Source organism: Gasterosteus aculeatus, chromosome 20 (assembly GCF_964276395.1).
Source record: "Gasterosteus aculeatus chromosome 20, fGasAcu3.hap1.1, whole genome shotgun sequence".
Taxonomy (NCBI): Eukaryota; Metazoa; Chordata; class Actinopteri; order Perciformes; family Gasterosteidae; genus Gasterosteus; species Gasterosteus aculeatus.
Window position 1 is genome coordinate 5,070,435 of NC_135707.1, and position 18,221 is coordinate 5,088,655.

The 18,221-nt window shown below is 40.2% G+C and overlaps 2 protein-coding genes across 4 annotated transcripts; both read left to right on the top strand.

Annotated features, from left to right (window-relative positions):
- Positions 1-1,663: 1,663 nt before the first annotated feature.
- Positions 1,664-4,354, top strand: LOC120810722 (macrophage mannose receptor 1-like). Of its 2 annotated transcripts, none has more exons than XM_078094622.1 (6): positions 1,664-1,749; positions 2,289-2,337; positions 2,803-3,201; positions 3,547-3,891; positions 3,987-4,075; positions 4,158-4,354. In XM_078094622.1, exons 2-6 carry the CDS (start codon positions 2,301-2,303, stop codon positions 4,266-4,268), a joined length of 981 nt encoding a protein of 326 aa, XP_077950748.1. In that variant the 5' UTR covers positions 1,664-1,749; positions 2,289-2,300; the 3' UTR covers positions 4,269-4,354. The 2 variants fall into 2 exon arrangements, with proteins under 2 accessions (XP_077950748.1, XP_077950749.1); XM_078094623.1 differs by having other exon boundaries at positions 1,674-1,792.
- A 1,212-nt stretch (positions 4,355-5,566) lies between these two features.
- LOC120812979 (putative C-type lectin domain family 20 member A) lies at positions 5,567-11,860 on the top strand. Of its 2 annotated transcripts, none has more exons than XM_078094625.1 (6): positions 5,567-5,687; positions 9,994-10,042; positions 10,334-10,732; positions 11,057-11,398; positions 11,496-11,584; positions 11,664-11,860. In XM_078094625.1, exons 2-6 carry the CDS (start codon positions 10,006-10,008, stop codon positions 11,772-11,774), a joined length of 978 nt encoding a protein of 325 aa, XP_077950751.1. In that variant the 5' UTR covers positions 5,567-5,687; positions 9,994-10,005; the 3' UTR covers positions 11,775-11,860. The 2 variants fall into 2 exon arrangements, with proteins under 2 accessions (XP_077950751.1, XP_077950750.1); XM_078094624.1 differs by lacking the exon at positions 5,567-5,687 and adding an exon at positions 9,485-9,601.
- Positions 11,861-18,221: the final 6,361 nt, after the last annotated feature.

Sequence of the window (18,221 nt, forward strand, 5' to 3'; positions counted from 1 at the left end):
ATGCGATTAATGAGGCCTAGATTAATCGCTTCCGGCCCCGGAAGTAAACGGGAAGTTGACCGGAAACAACACGGCCGCTAGCTGCAGTGATGGGAATGAATGAGATGGTGCGAGATCTTGCTAGGAGACCAAACGCTGTTTACATGCACGTACGGAGACTACTGAAATGAGATAACACAACGTTTGGTGGCTACAACTATTTTGTGCTGAAAGGCAGCTATTTACTTACTATTTATAATTTCGCTGGTAACCGTATTATAAAAGCAATAAGGTACCTGAGGCAGTATCTTATCTTCATTAATGCTACGCGCCAGGCCTAACAACGCCCCCGAACTGTTACATTATTGCTTTAATACAACCACATCGATCATATAGAATTTACCCTGCAGTTACTCTGGAAACCAGTATACATTACTGTTCTTTAACTTTCATGTTAAAGACTTGAAGCTCGGCCTGGACAATTTTACTTTCCGCGTGTTACCTTTCACACTGAAGTGTGTTTTCTGCTTTGAGTTGTGTTGAATTTGGGGTTTTGTTTGACAGAACATTTGTAAATTAGAGTTAATGTTGTGCGATATACTGACAGAAACTCAAACTACAAAGGACTGTTCATTATTTTTCTTGTATAGTCTCGCATAATACTGAGGGTTGTTGTCATTGATTTATTTTCAGTGTCCATCCATCCATTGTCAAACCGCTTATCCTGCACACAGGGTTGCGGGGGGGCTGGAGTCCATCCCAGCCAACTTCGGGCGATAGACAGGGTACATCCTGGATTGGTCGCCAGCCAATCGCAGGACTAACACAGAGACACACAACCATTCACACTCACATTCACACATCTACAGGCAATTTAAAGTCCCCAATTAACCTGATCCCCAGAGCATGTCTTTGGACTGTGGGAGGAACCCGGAGAACCCGGAGAGAACCCACGCAGACACGGGGAGAACATGAAGACTCCACACAGAAAGGCCACTGGGCGGAATCGAACCCAGGACCTTCTTGCTGTGAGGCAACAGTGCTAACCGTGCCGCCCTTATTTTCAGTGTCTTGCACTTTATTCTATTACTTTACTTTTCTTTTACAAGCTAATAATGCTCTAGTTGTGAATAGATTCATGAATACCAACAATCAGAAAATGCATGTATTCAAATGGTTTAACTTGAGGATAATTCTGGTATATGAATTTCTCGTTGTCATCAAATTACTAATTACTAAGAAGTATTGTCTGTCTGCTTCAGAATGAATCCTACCTTTTCAGAATAAAAGTATAGATATTTCTGGCAGAAAGCATGCATGAATGAATGAACTTTCCTATTGTGCTCAAGGGTCAACGTTGACTTTCAGTTCTTCACGTAAAACAAAGAGTGCTCACCTGAATGAAAGTAATTAATATGTTTGACCCCTCAACCTTCAGTCCACACTGTTGAACTTTATTACCCTAGTCGATAGCACTGCAAAGTGCAAACAGACTTTACCAAAGCAGATGATTAATAAAACTTACACAGAGGTTTAGACTTTATTAAGCAAAGAGGAGGATGATAACTTTACAGGATATTTATGATGCAACCAGCATCCAATGGATTAACTTGATTAAAGCGATGTTTTGCATATGGAAATATTGTCAAGCACTTTAAAACACTCAAGAGGGTTTATCCAGGTTGTCTTTGTCTGAATTACTGGAGGATCAACACCATGGAGCTCAAATGTCAACCGTAGAATACATTTCAACAGCTGGATTTGAGATTTGTGAGTATTTCCACATCACTGCAACAATCAACAAGGACTGCAGGTGAATAATTGTTAATGTAAGAGCTGTTTCATGACCCGGCTCTCAATTCGGAGCCAATGGTGAAAGAGACATACAGGGTATTTAAGAGAAAATATATTTATTTTTAGGGATTGCTGGAAAAATGGAAAATAAATTTGAACTAAACTAAATCTGACAGTAAAAACTCTGCCCTTTAGCTAACTAGAGTAAATATAACACAGGGAGCCTGGGAAAGACTCTCTTCTCCGGACACAGGATGGTCGGGTCTTGTGGGCTGCAGACGTGGTCGACTGCCTCAATCTCTAGAATTGACCAAAATCCTGATTACCTGTCATCACCAGCAATATATAGTCTGTGTGCCTATTTTGTTTTGTTTGCATTCTCTAATAAGAGCATATCTCCCTCGTCGTCTCATCATTATTGTTGCAGCTGCTTTTCAGTCTCTTTTTAATTAAAGGTTTCAGTCCCGAAAGTTCCCTTTTATTTTAATTATTTAAATCTTTCTTCTTGTTTGCAGTGAAAATCAGCAATGGATTGTTCCGTTCCTCTGAGTGTTCTTTTCTTTGGTGAGGTTCAGTCATTTAAATTATGTAACATCATTTTAAGCTTGTTGAGTGATGCATCAGCGCTAATATATAAATAAGCAGGAAAACCCTTTTGTTAATTTTCCATAGAGGATATTTCTTAATCACCAGAAAGTTAGTTTTGTTCCTTGCTTCTTTTAATAAAATAACAAACAGATGAAAATTCTGAAATTGACAACGAAGACATATACTGAAGCAAGAAATCTATTAAAAAATGTATTGTGGTGAAAGAATAGCAGATGCTTCATAGTGACATAACATATATTTAACTTAAATATACAGTAAATGTCCTCACATTTAGGTTTTTATATGTAAAAGGTGTAGTGTAGTGTAGTGTAGTAGTACAATCTGCACAAGTTGGATTTAATGCTACTGTATGAATATGGGGATGATTTAATACTTTGTAAATCACTAAACACTAACCGTGCCGTCTCTCACAACCCTCAGGAGTTAACTTCATCTCCTGCTCTCACTTACCACCACTACGTAAGTACTACTATGTTGACACATTGATGACCTGGGCTGGAGCTCAGCGTTACTGCAGAGAGGAATACACCGACCTGGCGACCTTCGAAAGCACGGATGATGTCAGCAGGCTGCCACCTGACACCAAACCATACAGATGGATCGGACTGAGTGACGACCCTAAATCGTGGAGGGGCACCATGGGTAATGACCCCAACTCCTGGAGATGGTCATCGACTGGTGAAACCAGTAGAACCGGTTACCAGAACTGGGCGGCGGGGAAACCAGCCAATGCCCTGCAGCCCTGTGCTGTGATGCTCGCTGATGGACGATGGAATGAATATTCCTGTGAATCAGCTTTATATTTTTTTTGTTACACTGGTGAGATATTGTTTGAGTTTATTTATTTTATACACTGAATGCATTTGTACACTAACAAAATATCATGAAACCGTTGTAGCTTCTGCTCTCTTTGTGAATTTACCTGCTGAACGCTGAATAAGTTTAAAACAAAGATATAAATATATATAAATATATATATATATATATATATATATATATATATATATAATAGAGAGAGAGAGAGAGAGATGGATAGCAGTAACTGAAAATATTTTTGTGCATAGTTTAAAACTTGATTTTTTAATTAATAATTAAACTGTCCTCATTTTTGACAATGAATGATTTCGTTAATTGTTACACTGGATTCACTTCTGTCTGTTGCAGAGACGAACCAAGCAACAAAAACCTTTGTGTTAATACAACTTTTAAAAAGCTGGTCTGCTGCCCGCGACTACTGCAGAGAACACTACACAGATTTAGCCAAGATTGAGAATGATGAGGAACAGAATAAGGTCAATTCTGCAAAACCAAACCACTATATTAAAGCTTGGATCGGTCTGTACCGAGTGCCGTGGACTTGGTCCGACAAGTCACAAAGCTCCCTCAGATTCTGGGATAGTATTGGGCCAAATAATGCAGACAACAAGGAGTTCTGTGGATTTAAGCGTCCATCACATCAATGGAATGACGCCGACTGCTCTAGACTATTCCCTTTTGTCTGCCATCAAGGTGATTGTGAACAAGTAATACATGTGTTCTACATGCATCATATTTACAGTAAAGGTGTCACTGTTTAAAGACTGCATGTTTATTTTACGGTTCAGTTACCACATTGAAGACCACGCTCAGGATGAAGTTTGAGACTGACGCTGATATCACAGATCCAGCTCTTAACGCCCAGATCCTGCAGCAGGTACGACTCTCTGTTGTTTATCTTATGAGGTCAAAGTTGATGCAGAAAATGACAGAAAACTACATTTTTTCCCCCTCTTCAGCTGAGTGCAGCGCTGACACGTCAGGGATTCACTGACTTCAAGCTGAGATGGAAGATTCCGCCCAAAAAGCAGGAGAAGACCAAGGAAACTCAATGTGTCATAAATGAATGATATATTTATTTAACTGCATTCCTACTAGCTTATAATACTCTTGTTATTATCTATGTTATTTGTGAATAAAAACAGACCTCAGCTATTAGATGATTTGTCTTTTGGTTGTTTGCATGCTTGTTAAACTGCTGTCCTTGTTACCAGGAAAACTAAAGGAAACTCCAGTCAAGAGAAGAGCAACTGGTCTGTCTGATTTAAAAAGTCATTAAAAAAACCATGTCTCCATTATCATTCTAAATGCAATTCTAAATGTTTTATTGACACCTTACTTTGTTACACAGTGACTAAAGGACTTGATGTTACTGCTGTCATCAAAGGCTTTTAACTGTGAAATAAAAAATTTGTCTGGTTTTTCAAAACTTAAAACAACTTCTACTTCTTCTTCCTCTTTGGAAATCCGATAATCAATGAATAAGCAATTGTCTTTTCATTAAAAAGTTCAAAGACAAGGTGTCTCCCTCTTCAGTGAGAAGTGCATTGTGGGTGTTTATTCTCTGAAGGTCTCATGTTTCCATTTTACACTTTTGTGTATGATACACTTTGAACGTAACCGGCTTCCGTACTACTTGTAATCCAACAGTCACACACATATACGCCAACAGCCATATTCCTGAAGGCTAAATCCTCCATCACACTCAGCTGTAACTCTTTGCTTGTGTGATGAGTCCTCTTTTTATTAAGTTGACGAGTGAACTTTAAGCAAATTCTGGAAACTGTTTTGCAGAAAAAAAAACTTGGCTATGCAAAGTGTAGTGTCATCTGAAGTTGTAAATAAATAAATAAATATATAGCACGGCCATCGTTCCGTCAGACACACACAAACACACACGTACACTTCCTAGATATATTTACCCTCACTGGTTTGACAAAGAAATCACTTCCAAAGATTGACTTGGCCGTGTCTTTACTTCGGGTGTCAGTAATCCACCTCTTTGTTTTGTCAAACAAATTGATGAATTCAAATCTTGTGACCTTGTGTATTTAAAGAGTATTTGTTAAAATGTGAGAAACACCATTTCCTTTTTAAATGTAAAAAATGTGTCTATAAAGAAACGTTAATCGAAGTTTGTTGTGGAAGAACTACACACTGCAAACATACTTTACCAAAACAGATAATTAATAAAACTTACATAAAGGCTGTAGACTTTATTAAGCTAAGAGGAGGATGATGACTTTACAGGATATCTATGATGCAACCAGCATCCAATGGGTTAACTTCATCAAACTAATGTTTTGCATATGGAAATATTGTCAAGCACTTTAAATCACTCAAAAGGGTTTATCCAGGTTGTCTTTGTCGGAATTACTGGAGGATCAACACCATGGAGCTCAAATGTCAACCGTAGAATACATTTCAACAGCTGGATTTGAGATTTGTGAGTATTTCCACATCACTGCAACAATCAACAAGGACTGCAGGTGAATAATTGTTAATGTAAGAGCTGTTTCTTGACCCGACTCTGAAACCGTAGCCAATGGTGAAGGAGACACGCAGGATATTTAAAAAAAAAATATTTTCATTTTTTTAGACTTTATTGCACCTGAAATATACCAAAGTCCTGATTACCTGGCATCACCAAATAGAGTATAAGACACTCACAGGAATACAAAGTACACCTCCAATATATATTTATGACCAATTTGTTGTGTTTTCATTTAATTCTCTAATTAGAGCCCATCTCCCTCGTTGTCTGATCATTATTGTTGCAGCTGTTGGGACTTTTTATATAAAAGGTCTTAATCAGCCAGAGATCTAAAAGTTCATTTTCATTATTTACATTTTGTCTTCTTATTTGCAGTGAAAATCAGTAATGGATTGTTGCTTGACTCTGATTGTCCTCTACTGTGGTAAGGTCGAGTTTATTTTTAAATAATGTAACAACAGTTGGTTTTCAGTTCAAACACGTCATTGTAAGCTTCTTGAGTGATGCAGGTAAAAAAAGAGTAAATTCACTGGGGACGGAGGTTTATACATCATCAATGATCAAAGGAATAATTTACTATGATCACCACTTGCAATCATAATATAGTTGGATATTTAAATTAGAATGAAAAACCCTTTTGTTAATTATCTGCAACCCTCAGGAGTTAACTTCATCTCCTGCTCTCACTTACCACCACTACGTAAGTACTACTATGTTGACAAATTGATGACCTGGGCTGGAGCTCAGCGTTACTGCAGAGAGGAATACACCGACCTGGCGACCTTCGAAAGCACGGATGATGTCAGCAGGCTGCCACCTGACACCAAACCATACAGATGGATCGGACTGAGTGACGACCCTAAATCGTGGAGGGGCACCATGGGTAATGACCCCAACTCCTGGAGATGGTCATCGACTGGTGAAACCAGTAGAACTGGTTACCAGAACTGGGCGGCAGGGAAACCAGCCAATGCCCTGCAGACCTGTGCTGTGATGCTCGCTGATGGACGATGGAATGAATATTCCTGTGAATCAGCTTTATATTTTATTTGTTACACTGGTAAGACATTGTTTGAGTTCATTGATTTTATACACTGAATGCATTTGTCATCTAACACCAATGCATATATATATAATATAGATTTTTTATATAATTACATTATTCCTCACCATCAGAGTCAATGAATAAATTTGTTAATTGTTACACTGGATTCCCTTCTGTCTGTTGCAGAGACGAACCAAGCAACGAAAAGCTTTGTGTTAATACAACTTCCAAAAAGCTGGTCTGCTGCCCGCGACTACTGCAGAGAACACTACACAGATTTAGCCAAGATTGAGAATGATGAGGAACAGAATGAGGTCAATTCTGCAAAACCAAGCAATTACATAGTTTGGATTGGTCTGTACCGAGTATCGTGGACTTGGTCCGACAAGTCACAAAGCTCCTTCAGGTTCTGGGATAGTACTCAGCCAAATATGGTCTACGACAAGGCAATCTGTGGAGCTATGACTCCATCACATCGATTTCATGACGGCGACTGCTCTGTACAATTACCTTTCGTCTGCCATCAAGGTGATTGTGAACAAGTAATACATGTGTTCTACATGCATCATATTTACAGTAAAGGTGTCACTGTTTAAAGACTGCATGTTTATTTTACGGTTCAGTTATCACGTTGAAGACCATGCTCAAGATGAAGTTTGAGACTGACGCTGATATCACAGATCCAGCTCTTAACGCCCAGATCCTGCAGCAGGTACGACTCTCTGTTGTTTATTTTATGAGGTCAAAGTTGATGCAGAAAATGACAGAAAACTACTGTTTTTTTCCCCCTCTTCAGCTGAGTGCAGCGCTGACACGTCAGGGATTCACTGACTTCCAGCTGAGATGGAAGATTCCGCCCAAAAAGCAGGAGAAGACCACGGAAACTCAATGTGTCATAAATGGATGACATATTTATTTAACTGCAATTCTTCTAACTTATTATAATGCTTTGTGTTATCATCTATGTTTTTTGTGAATTAAAATTAGACCTCAGCTATTAGATGATTTGTATTTTTGGTGTTTGCATGCTTGTCAAATTGCTGTCCTGGTTACCAGGGAAACAAAAGGAAACACCAGTCAACTAAAGAGCAACTGGTCTGTCTGATTTAAAAAGTCATTTCAAAAAGAAATTACTTTGTTTTAATTGAAAAAAAGTTTTGAAAAATGAATTAACTTTTTAAATACTATTTAAAAATGTTTTATTGACACCTTCCTTTTTTACACAGTGACCAGAGGACTTGACGTTACTACTGTCATCACAGGCTTTGTTTAGAATAACTTGTTCTTTATGCAGGTTTTAAGACATATAAAGATATTTAACTGTGAATAATAATGTGTTTTTTAAAAACTTAAAACAACCTCAACTTCTTCACCCAATCATCTTTTCACTAAAAAGTTTAAAGACAAGTTGTCTCCCTCTTCAGTGAGAAGTGCATTGTGGGGGTTTACTTTCTGAAGGTCTCATGTTTCCATTTTACACTTCTGTGTAAAATACACTTTGAACGTAACCGGCTTCCGTACTACTTGTAATCCAACAGTCACACACATATACGGCCAACAGCCATATTCCTGATGGCTAAATCCTCCATCACACTCAGCTGTAACTCTTTGCTTGTGTGATGAGTTGTTGTCATTAAATTGTCAAGTGAATTTTAAGCAAATTCTGTAAACTGTTTTGTATTAAATAAACGTGGCTATGCAAAGTGTAGTGTCATCTGAAGTTGTGTATATGTACATACAGTAGAGTCATTATAGGGGAGAGCACGGTCGTCCTTCAGTCAGCAGGCCGGTCTCTAACCCCCCTGCTCTGGGACAGGCGAGAATGACGCTAAGAGGGGAAGAGCACAGTATGCTCACCACAAAAAAATAGACAACACCACTGAGTCAGACACACACACACACACACACACACACACACACACACACACGTACACAACGTAGATCTATTTGCCTTCACTGGTTTGACTACGAAATCACTTCCAAGGATTGACTTGTCGTGTCTTTACTGACAAGACAAATTGATGAATTCAAATCTTGTGACCTTGTTTATTCTCTGAGGTGACAACAACAAACAGCATGATGAGTCCTTTTTCATTTAATGCCCAATTTTTATTATTTCAGATTTGACACACATTTGTCTTGAGTACTCTAAATTTTTTTGTGGGATGCAAATAATAAAAAGATAATATTATGATATTTAATAAGTATTCATTATAATTTGAGAAACACCCTTTCCTGTTTAAGTGTAACAATGGCGTCCATAAAGAAACGTTAATCAGACTCCTCTGGGATTAACTCAATGTGTACAGTGTGTGGTTACAACACTGTGGTGGCGGGCGTCGTTTTGGGTCGTGTGCAGAGGGGGGGAGAGAGGGAAAGGGGGAGTGGCTCAGGCAACGGTGGCAGGTGGAGGCAATTGGCCTCAGCTGAGCTGATTGCTACTGATGGTGCTGGTGTTGTTATTTTAAAATGCAGTGAGGGCGATTGGGAGCGAGACGCCAGCAGCTCTCGCTGCATTTTTAACAGAGTAAAGTCAATAAAAAGGGTTTCCTACCGAACCTGCTGTGTCTTGCCTACTCTGTTACCTTGAGAGAACATACGCCGTGACAAACACATTCACACCCCAAAGTGTAAAATACCTGTTTGCCCAGTGCTCCTCAACTTCATGCTCGCTGTGGTGAAGCTGCCACATCTGACCCGTCAAAGTAAGCCGGTTTGATTTGCATATGGAAATGTTGTCAAGCACAGTAAATCACTCAAGAGGGTTTATCCAGGTTGCCTTTGTCTGAATTACTGGAGGATCAACAGACATGGAGCTCAAATGTCAACCGTAGACAAACCTTTAACAGCTGGATTTGAGATTTGTGAGTATAACTTTCCACATCACTGCAACAATCAACAAGGACTTCAGGTGAATAATTGTTAACGTAAGATCTGTGTCATGACCCGGCTCTCAAACCGTTGCCAATGGTGAAAGACACATGCAGGATATTTAAGAGAAAATATGTTTGTTTTCAGGGATTGCTGGAAATACAGAAAATAAATTTGGAGTAAACTAAATCTGACCGAAAAAACTCTTTTGTCCTTTATCTGACCAGAGTAAATGTAACACGGGGAGCCTGGGAAAGACTCTCTTCTCATCATTATTGTTGCAGCTGCTGGGACTGTTCTGTATATTTTTATTTAAAGGTCTCAATCTTCTAGAGGTTTAAAAGTTAATTCATAGGTTAATTACCTGTGTTCTTCTTATTTGCAGTGAAAATCAGCAATGGATTGTTGCTTGAATCTGATTGTCGTCTTCTGTGGTAAGGTCGATATTATTTTTAAATAATGTAACAACGGTTGGTTTTCAGTTAGTCATTGTAAGCTTGTTGAGTAATGCAGGTAAATTCACTGGGGAAAACTTCCTCACATTTAAGTTTGTATATGTAAAAAGTGACTGTCGAATAACACTCATGGCAAATAAATAAACAGCTTTATTTATCAAGCTATGTACAATCTGCACAAGTTGAATTTAATGCTACTGTATGAATATGGGGATGATTTCATACTGTAAATCACTAAAAACTAACCGTGCCGTCTCTCACAACCCTCAGGAGTTAACTTCATCTCCTGCTCTCACTTACCACCACTACGTAAGTACTACTATGTTGACAAATTGATGACCTGGGCTGGAGCTCAGCGTTACTGCAGAGAGGAATACACCGACCTGGCGACCTTCGAAAGCACGGATGATGTCAGCAGGCTGCCACCTGACACCAAACCATCTAGATGGATCGGACTGAGTGACGACCCTAAATCGTGGAGGGGCACCATGGGTAATGACCCCAACTCCTGGAGATGGTCATCGACTGGTGAAACCAGTAGAACCGGTTACCAGAACTGGGCGGCAGGGAAACCAGCCAATGCCCTGCAGCCCTGTGCTGTGATGCTCGCTGATGGACGATGGAATGAATATTCCTGTGAATCAGCTTTATATTTTATTTGTTACACTGGTGAGACATTGTTTGAGTTTATACATTGAATTTGTCCACTAACAACATTTCATAGAAACCGTAGAAACCGAGAGCTTTTGCTCTCTTTGTGAAAATAGCTGCTGCAATATAACGCTGAATAAGTTCAGAACGCGGTTTGTTGATTCAGTATATTTAACATCTGCTACTCTCTCACTGGTAAGATGTTATTCATGTAATGATTGATAGATACTATTTGAAATACACATATATACATTTTTTTAATATCAATTTTATTATTCCTCATCACGACGCAATGAATAATTTCGCCAATTTTTAAACTTGATTCCCTTCTGTCTGTTGCAGAGACGAACCAAGCAACGAAAAGCTTTGTGTTAATACAACTTTCAAAACGCTGGTCTGCTGCCCGCGACTACTGCAGAGAACACTTCACAGATTTAGCCAAGATTGAGAATGATGAGGAAAAGAATGAGGTCAATTCCGCAAATCCAAGCCATGGCATAGTTTGGATCGGTCTGTACCGAGTGCCGTGGACTTGGTCCGACAAGTCACAAAGCTCCTTTAGAGTCTGGGCTCGTGGTGAGCCAAATAATTCCGGCAACGAGGAATTCTGTGGAGCTATGACATCATCACATCAATGGAATGACGTTGGCTGCTCTTACCTATTCCCGTTTGTCTGCCATCAAGGTGATTTTTGGCGAGAAATGAATGTCTCCTGTACATGTATCATATTTACCGTAAAGGTGTCACTGTCTAAAGACTGCATGTTTATTTTACGGTTAAGTTATCACATTGAAGACCACGCTCAAGATGAAGTTTGAGACTGACGCTGATATCACAGATCCAGCTCTTAACGCCCAGATCCTGCAGCAGGTACAACTCTCTTGTTTATTTTAAGAGGTCAAAGTGGATGCAGAAAATGATAGAAAACTACAGTTTTTTTCCTCTTCAGCTGAGTGCAGCGCTGACACGTAAGGGATTCACTGACTTCAAGCTGAGATGGAAGATTCCGCCCAAAAAGCAGGAGAAGACCACGGAAACTCAATGTGTCATAAATGGATGACATATTTATTTTAATTGCAAGCATACTAAGTTACAAAAAGTTTTGTGTTATCTTTGTTATTCGAGAATGATATTAGACTTCAGCTAATAGTTTTGTCTTTTTATTGTTTGCATGCTTGTTAAATTGGGAACGCCTCAGGATCCCCCAGCCACAGCTGGTAGATGTGGTCCTGGAAAGGGAAGTTTGGGGTTCTCTGCTCCAACTGTTGCCCTCGTAACCCGACCCTGGGTGAGCGGTTAAATAAGAGGCGAGAGATGGTGTGTATACAAAGGGTAACCATGGCCAATGTCATGCTTTGCAGATGGAAATGTTAGTGAGGGCACATTCCTTAAAGTACTTATTAGCAGGCGTCTGTATATCTAGAGCAGGGGTCTCAAACTCGCGGCCCGCGGGCCAATTGCGGCCCTCGGGACGATATTTTGTGGCCCCTATCCTTAATATGAAAGTGTAATGTTAGTGCGGCCCGCAAGTTTTATACTGTAACCCCACTGTCAGCTGCTGTGTGGGGCATGTTATGATGTTCTGGTTTCCTACTGTGTGCTTGTCCAGTGAACGTGGCATGCATGTGACTGACATGGGGGGCGGGTCGTGTGTGTCGGCCGAGGTGCAGAGAGCAGGAGGGTGAAATTCAGTTTCCTGCCCTCTTTCGCGCAGGTGATCATGTGACTAACCGTTAGCATCGCTCGTTCAGTAAAGTTTTCCTTTACGACTCACACTAACAACACATGAAGCATCTGACGTCACCGACGAGCGTCTCCGTCCATTACTACGCAGCTTCGATTCACGTAACTTCACGTTTGACTATAAAGGAATTCCACGGTCACATGACCTTAGGTCTCCCCCGCTGAGTTAAAGGAGGACTAGTGTTGTAGTCTCATTCGGACCGATCCCCCAGGGTGGGGTTCAATGACTGCTTTTGAAAGCGAGTGTTAAGTTGTGTTATTGTCGACCATGCCGTTCGGACGCTAGTCTGGCCCGCGTTCGGTTGATGTGGGCTCCATCTGGCCCGCAGCTGATTTGAGTTTGAGACCCCTGATCTAGAGGATAAGAAAGTTCAGATCCCAGCAACGATTGTGAGTGCGCTTCTGTATTGCAGGGTAACAAGTGATGAAATACAGTTCCACTGCAGGTTGACAATATTCTCTGCAAGAAAAAGAAGTAAAACTGTTCAAAGATTTAGGTTTTATTTTTTCTGTTACAAAGTGGGAAATAATGATAACTGCATAAGGTTTGATTTGTATGTCAAGGGATGATATGATAAAAAAAAAAGTTCAAAACGGAATATCGAGATTGTTATACATCAAAACATTCCATACTTCTTAAATGTTTAATCTGGTAACTGTTGAAGGCAATAATTCTCTAAATGTTGTATGTTTTCTGGTTGCAACAAATGACCTATTGATTCAACTTTGCACACTAGCTAGTCAAAGTGAGTCCAGGAAGACGGGATTTACCATTCAAAGGAGCTCTTGGCATTTAGAACAAAATCCTAAACAAATGAAGCTCAGCATTCCAGACACCCTTTAACTTGCAAATTACTAAAATAATTACTGGTCCATCAGCTAAATCCTTCCCAGTAATGCAAAGTGTCCCACCGATATCTTTGTGTTGAATGATTGTTACGGAGTCAATATCATACATGACACTTTATGTAAAAATTTGGATATTGTCAGTAAATGTAAAAATAAAAGGTCAACAGACGGTGATGGCATTGACATGACAATAATCAAGAAGGTAATTGAGGAAATTATTCATCCTCTGACTTTCATCTGTAATCTGTCATTTCAAGTGGGTAAATATCCAGAAAATTCAAATTCAAAATTGCAAAAGTCATTCCACTATATAAATCTGCGGACAGACACTGTTTTACAAATTATAGGCCTGTTGCCCTACTTCCACAATTTTCCAAAATTTTGGAAAAATTATTTGTGGGTAGATTGGATACATTCATTAGTAAACATAAACTGCTTTCTGAAAGCCAATACGGATTTAGATCGCAAAGATCCACAGCAATGGCAGTCCTTGAATTAATAGAAGAAGTCACCAGCTCCTTAGACAAAAAAAAATATTTATTGATCTCAAAAAAGCATTAGATACAATAAATCCTGAAATATTAATTAAGAAATTAGAGCGCTGTGGTATCAGGGGAGTAGTCTTCCACTGGATGAAAAGCTATCTAAGTAACAGGCAACAATTTGTGCAAATGACTTCAGGCCTGTCGCCCTGACCTCTGTAGTCATGAAGTCTTTTGCACGGCCAGTCCTGACCCCCCTGAAGTCCCTCACCGACACCCTCCTGGACCCCCTGCAGTTCGCCTACAGAGCCAACAGGTCTGTTGACGATGCTGTCAACATGGCCCTCCACTACATCCTCCAGCATCTGGAGTCCCCAGGAACCTACGCCAGGATCCTGTTTGTGGACTTCAGCTCTGCCTTCAACACCATCATCCCGTCTCTGCTGCAGGACAAACTCTCCCAGCTGCACGTGCCCGACTCCACCTGCAAGTGGATCACTGACTTCCTGTCTGACAGGAAACAGCACGTGAAGCTGGGGAAACATGTCTCAGCCTCTCGGACCAGCAGCACCGGTTCCCCCAAAGGCTGCTTTCTTTCCCCTCTGCTCTTCTCCCTGTATACCAACAGCGGCACCTCCAGTCACCAGTCCGTCAAGCTCCTGAAGTTTGCGGATGACACCACCCTCATTGGACTAATCTCTGGTGGTGATGAGTCCGCCTACAGGTGGGAGTCTGACCATCTGGTGTCGTGGTGCAGTCAGAACAACCTGGAGCTCAACGCTCTGAAGACAGTGGAGATGGTTGTGGATTTCCGGAGGAACAGCGCCCCACCTTCCCCCATCACCCTGTGTGGCTCCCCCGTCACTATTGTGGATTCCTTCCGTTTCCTGGGCTCCATCATCACCCAGGACCTCAAGTGGGAGCTGAACATCAGCTTCCTGAGGCAGCTGAAGAAATTCAACCTGCCAAAGATGATGATGGTCCACTTCTACACGGCCATCATCGAGTCCATCCTCTGCTCTTCCATCACCGTCTGGTACGCTGCAGCCACAGCCAAGGACAAGGGCAGGCTTCAGCGGGTCATCCGCTCTGCAGAGAGGGTGATCGGCTGCAATCTGCAGTCCCTGCAGGACTTGTTCGCTTCCAGGTCTCTGAAGCGAGCTAAAAAAGATTTTAGCCGACCCCTCTCACCCCGGACAAAACCTGTTTGTGCCCCTTCCATCTGGCAGGAGGCTGAGGTCCATCAGGACTAAGACCTCCCGCCACACGAACAGTTTCTTCCCGTCGGCAGTCGGGCTCATCAACAGAGCCCGGTCCCCCACTGACTGACTACAACATTCCACCGGTCACTCTGCTTCACACTGCACATGTCACTTTAACTGTCATTTTTCACTCGTTACTTTGTTGTCACTCGTCACTTTGTCACTTGTTCGATAGTGCACTTTATTTTTTTTATATTTTGTAACTTTTTAAATATTTTTAATTTTTAACTTTAACTTTATTCTCTTATTTTATACTAACCCATCGCCTTATAGCCTTATTGTACTAAACCATTGCATTAGCATTTCATTTTTTTTTTTTTCATTACTTGTGCACTGCTGTCTTGTCTATTGTTACACTGTCTACTGTCACGCACAAACCGCCAAGACAAATTCCTTGTATCTTTGACATATTTTGGCAATAAATGTTTCCTGATCCTGATTCTGATCCTGAAATGGGTGACCACCAGTCATCTTGCTTGGACGTTGTTTGTGGTGTCCCCCAGGGGTCAGTATTGGGACCTAAAGTGTTTATTCTTTATATTAATGACATCAGTAAAGTTTCTAAAATACTTAAGTTTGTTTTGTTTGCAGATGATACTAATATTTTTTGTACAGGTGACAATTTGCAGCAGCTTTCCACTGAAATCAATTTAGAGTTACGTCACCTTAAGATATGGTTTGATATGAATAAATTATCATTAAACTTGGATAAGACCAAGTTTATGTTGTGCAGTAATTGCAAAAGCAAAACAAATTTGCAAATCCTAATAGACAATGTGTCGGTGGAGCGAGTTAATGAAATTAAGTTTTTGGGAGTTATGATAGGCCATAAGATTTGCTGGAAACTGCATATTAAATACATTCAGTCTAAAATATCCAGAAGTATTGCTATTCTCAGCAAAGAAACATTTTCTAAATTATGCTGCACTATATATTCTATATTTCTCACTTATTTTGCCTTACTTGAGTTACTGTGTGGAAGTATTGGGCAACACCTATAAAACCCTGCTGCGACCTTTATGTACATTCCAAAAAAGAGCCATCATAATGGTTCATAAGTCAGGATTCCACGATCATACTAACTTATTATTTATACAGTCCTGCTTCCTCAAACAGCCAGATCTAGTAGAATTTCAAACCGCTCTGCTGATGTATAAAGCTAGAAATAAACAACTACCAGATAACGTGCAAAAACTGTTTACTGATTGAGTGGGGGGCTATGATTTCAGGGAAAACCTTAACTTCAGAACCTTGAGGGTTCGAACCACCATGAAGAGAATGTGCATTTCAGTCAGTGGTGTGAAGGTCTGGAATAAACTTCAAAAAGACCTGAAGCAAAGTCCAAGCAAGACTCCGTTTAAAAAAAAGACTCAAATTGGTGATTCTCAACGGGTACTGTGACAAAGAGAGAAGGTGATTGGTATAACTACTCAGCACTATATATATGTTATATTGTAATTAGTATATATAATGTATATGGTATATCATTATTATTAAATAAATAAATATTATTATTATTCTTAGTGTAAGTATGTATATGTATATAAATATATATATACATGTTATAGGTATGCTTGCAGGGATATGTTTGTGGTGTTTATTTGTTTTTGTGATTGTGATTGGATATTTGTGAAGTGTATGCGTGGTATGTAGGTGTATTATGTAGTATTCTGTGTGGGTACAGGCTGAAGAGTGGTTGAAAAGGGGTGGGACATCAAATAAGTGTCATGCTTCTTCCCATTCCTTTTTTTCAAACAGTTTTTTTTCTGTTGTGTCTTAGCTCTTTGTTGTTCTATTTTTTTAAATAATTTGTATTTTCTTTGTGCGTACAAGTAGTAACATTTTTTTTCCCTTTTATACTAGTTCGAAAAAATAAATAAATTCATAAATCGGGGTCGTCGTGGCGCAGGGGTTTAGAGAAGGTGTGCTGGGAAGCATAAGGTTGGTGGTTCGATTCCAGGCTGCCCCATGTTCCATGTCGAAGTGTCCCTGAGCAATACACCTAACCCCTAATTGCTCCCCGGGCAAAGATGTGATAAAGCCATGGGTTTAAAGTGTAATGTAAGTCGCTTTGGATAAAAGCGTCTGCTAAATGACCTGTAATTTAATGTAATAAATCTCCGCAACTCATTGAGTGACGTAATAATCGCGCGACACAATGAATCGAATTGTAGTCCCTGCTGCAACCACTGCGAGGGGATGTACCTCCCACTGATGACCAACCCTCTCATGACATCACAATATACAGAGATGGATGAATAGCGACAAACCGAAAATACGTTTGTGCACAGTTTATAACTTGATTTTTAATTATTATTTAAACTGTTACCCATTGCCAACGATGAATAATTTCATTAATTGTTACACTGGATTCCCTTCTGTCTGTTGCAGAGACGAACCAAGCAACGAAAACCTTTCTGTTAATCCAACTTTCAAAAAGCTGGTCTGCTGCCCGCGACTACTGCAGAGAACACTACACAGATTTAGCCAAGATTGAGAATGACGAGGAACAGAATGAGGTCAATTCTGCAAATCCAAGCCTTTATGGTAAGGTTTGGATTGGTCGGTACCGAGTGCCGTGGACTTGGTCCGACAAGTCACAAAGCTCCCTCAGAATCTGGGATAGTACTGAGCCAAATAATTACGACGGCCATGAAGTCTGTGCTAAGCGTCCATCACAACTATGGGCTGACTACGACTGCCTTCTCCGATTCCCGTTTGTCTGCCATCAAGGTGATTTTAGTAGTAGTGATATCATATTTACAATAGATGTCTCACTGTTTAAAGACTGCATGTCTATTTTACGGTTCAGTTATCACATTGAAGACCACGGCACTCAAGACGAAGTTTGAGACTGACGCTGATATCACAGATCCAGCTCTTAACGCCCAGATCCTGCAGCAGGTACGACTCTCTGTTGTTTATTTTATGAGGTCAAAGTTGATGGAGAAAATGACAGAAAACTACTGTTTTTTCCCTCTCTTCAGCTGAGTGCAGCGCTGACACGTCAGGGATTCACTGTCTTCAAGCTGAGATGGAAGATTCCGCCCGAAAAACAGGAGAAGACCACGGAAACTCAATGTGTCATAAATGAATGATATATTTATTTAACTGCAATTCTACTAACTTATAATAATGCTTTGTGTTGTCATGTTTTTTGTGACCAAAGGA

Excerpts from the sequence above, each read along its gene's own strand:
- LOC120810722 (XM_078094622.1), top strand. The coding sequence starts at position 2,301 with ATGGATTGTTCCGTTCCTCTGAGTGTTCTTTTCTTTG. Across the intron at positions 2,338-2,802 it reads TCTGAGTGTTCTTTTCTTTG|GAGTTAACTTCATCTCCTGC; the intron begins GTGAGGTTCAGT and ends CACAACCCTCAG. Across the intron at positions 3,892-3,986 it reads CCCTTTTGTCTGCCATCAAG|TTACCACATTGAAGACCACG; the intron begins GTGATTGTGAAC and ends TTTACGGTTCAG.
- LOC120812979 (XM_078094625.1), top strand. The coding sequence starts at position 10,006 with ATGGATTGTTGCTTGAATCTGATTGTCGTCTTCTGTG. Across the intron at positions 10,043-10,333 it reads TCTGATTGTCGTCTTCTGTG|GAGTTAACTTCATCTCCTGC; the intron begins GTAAGGTCGATA and ends CACAACCCTCAG. Across the intron at positions 11,585-11,663 it reads ACGCCCAGATCCTGCAGCAG|CTGAGTGCAGCGCTGACACG; the intron begins GTACAACTCTCT and ends TTTCCTCTTCAG.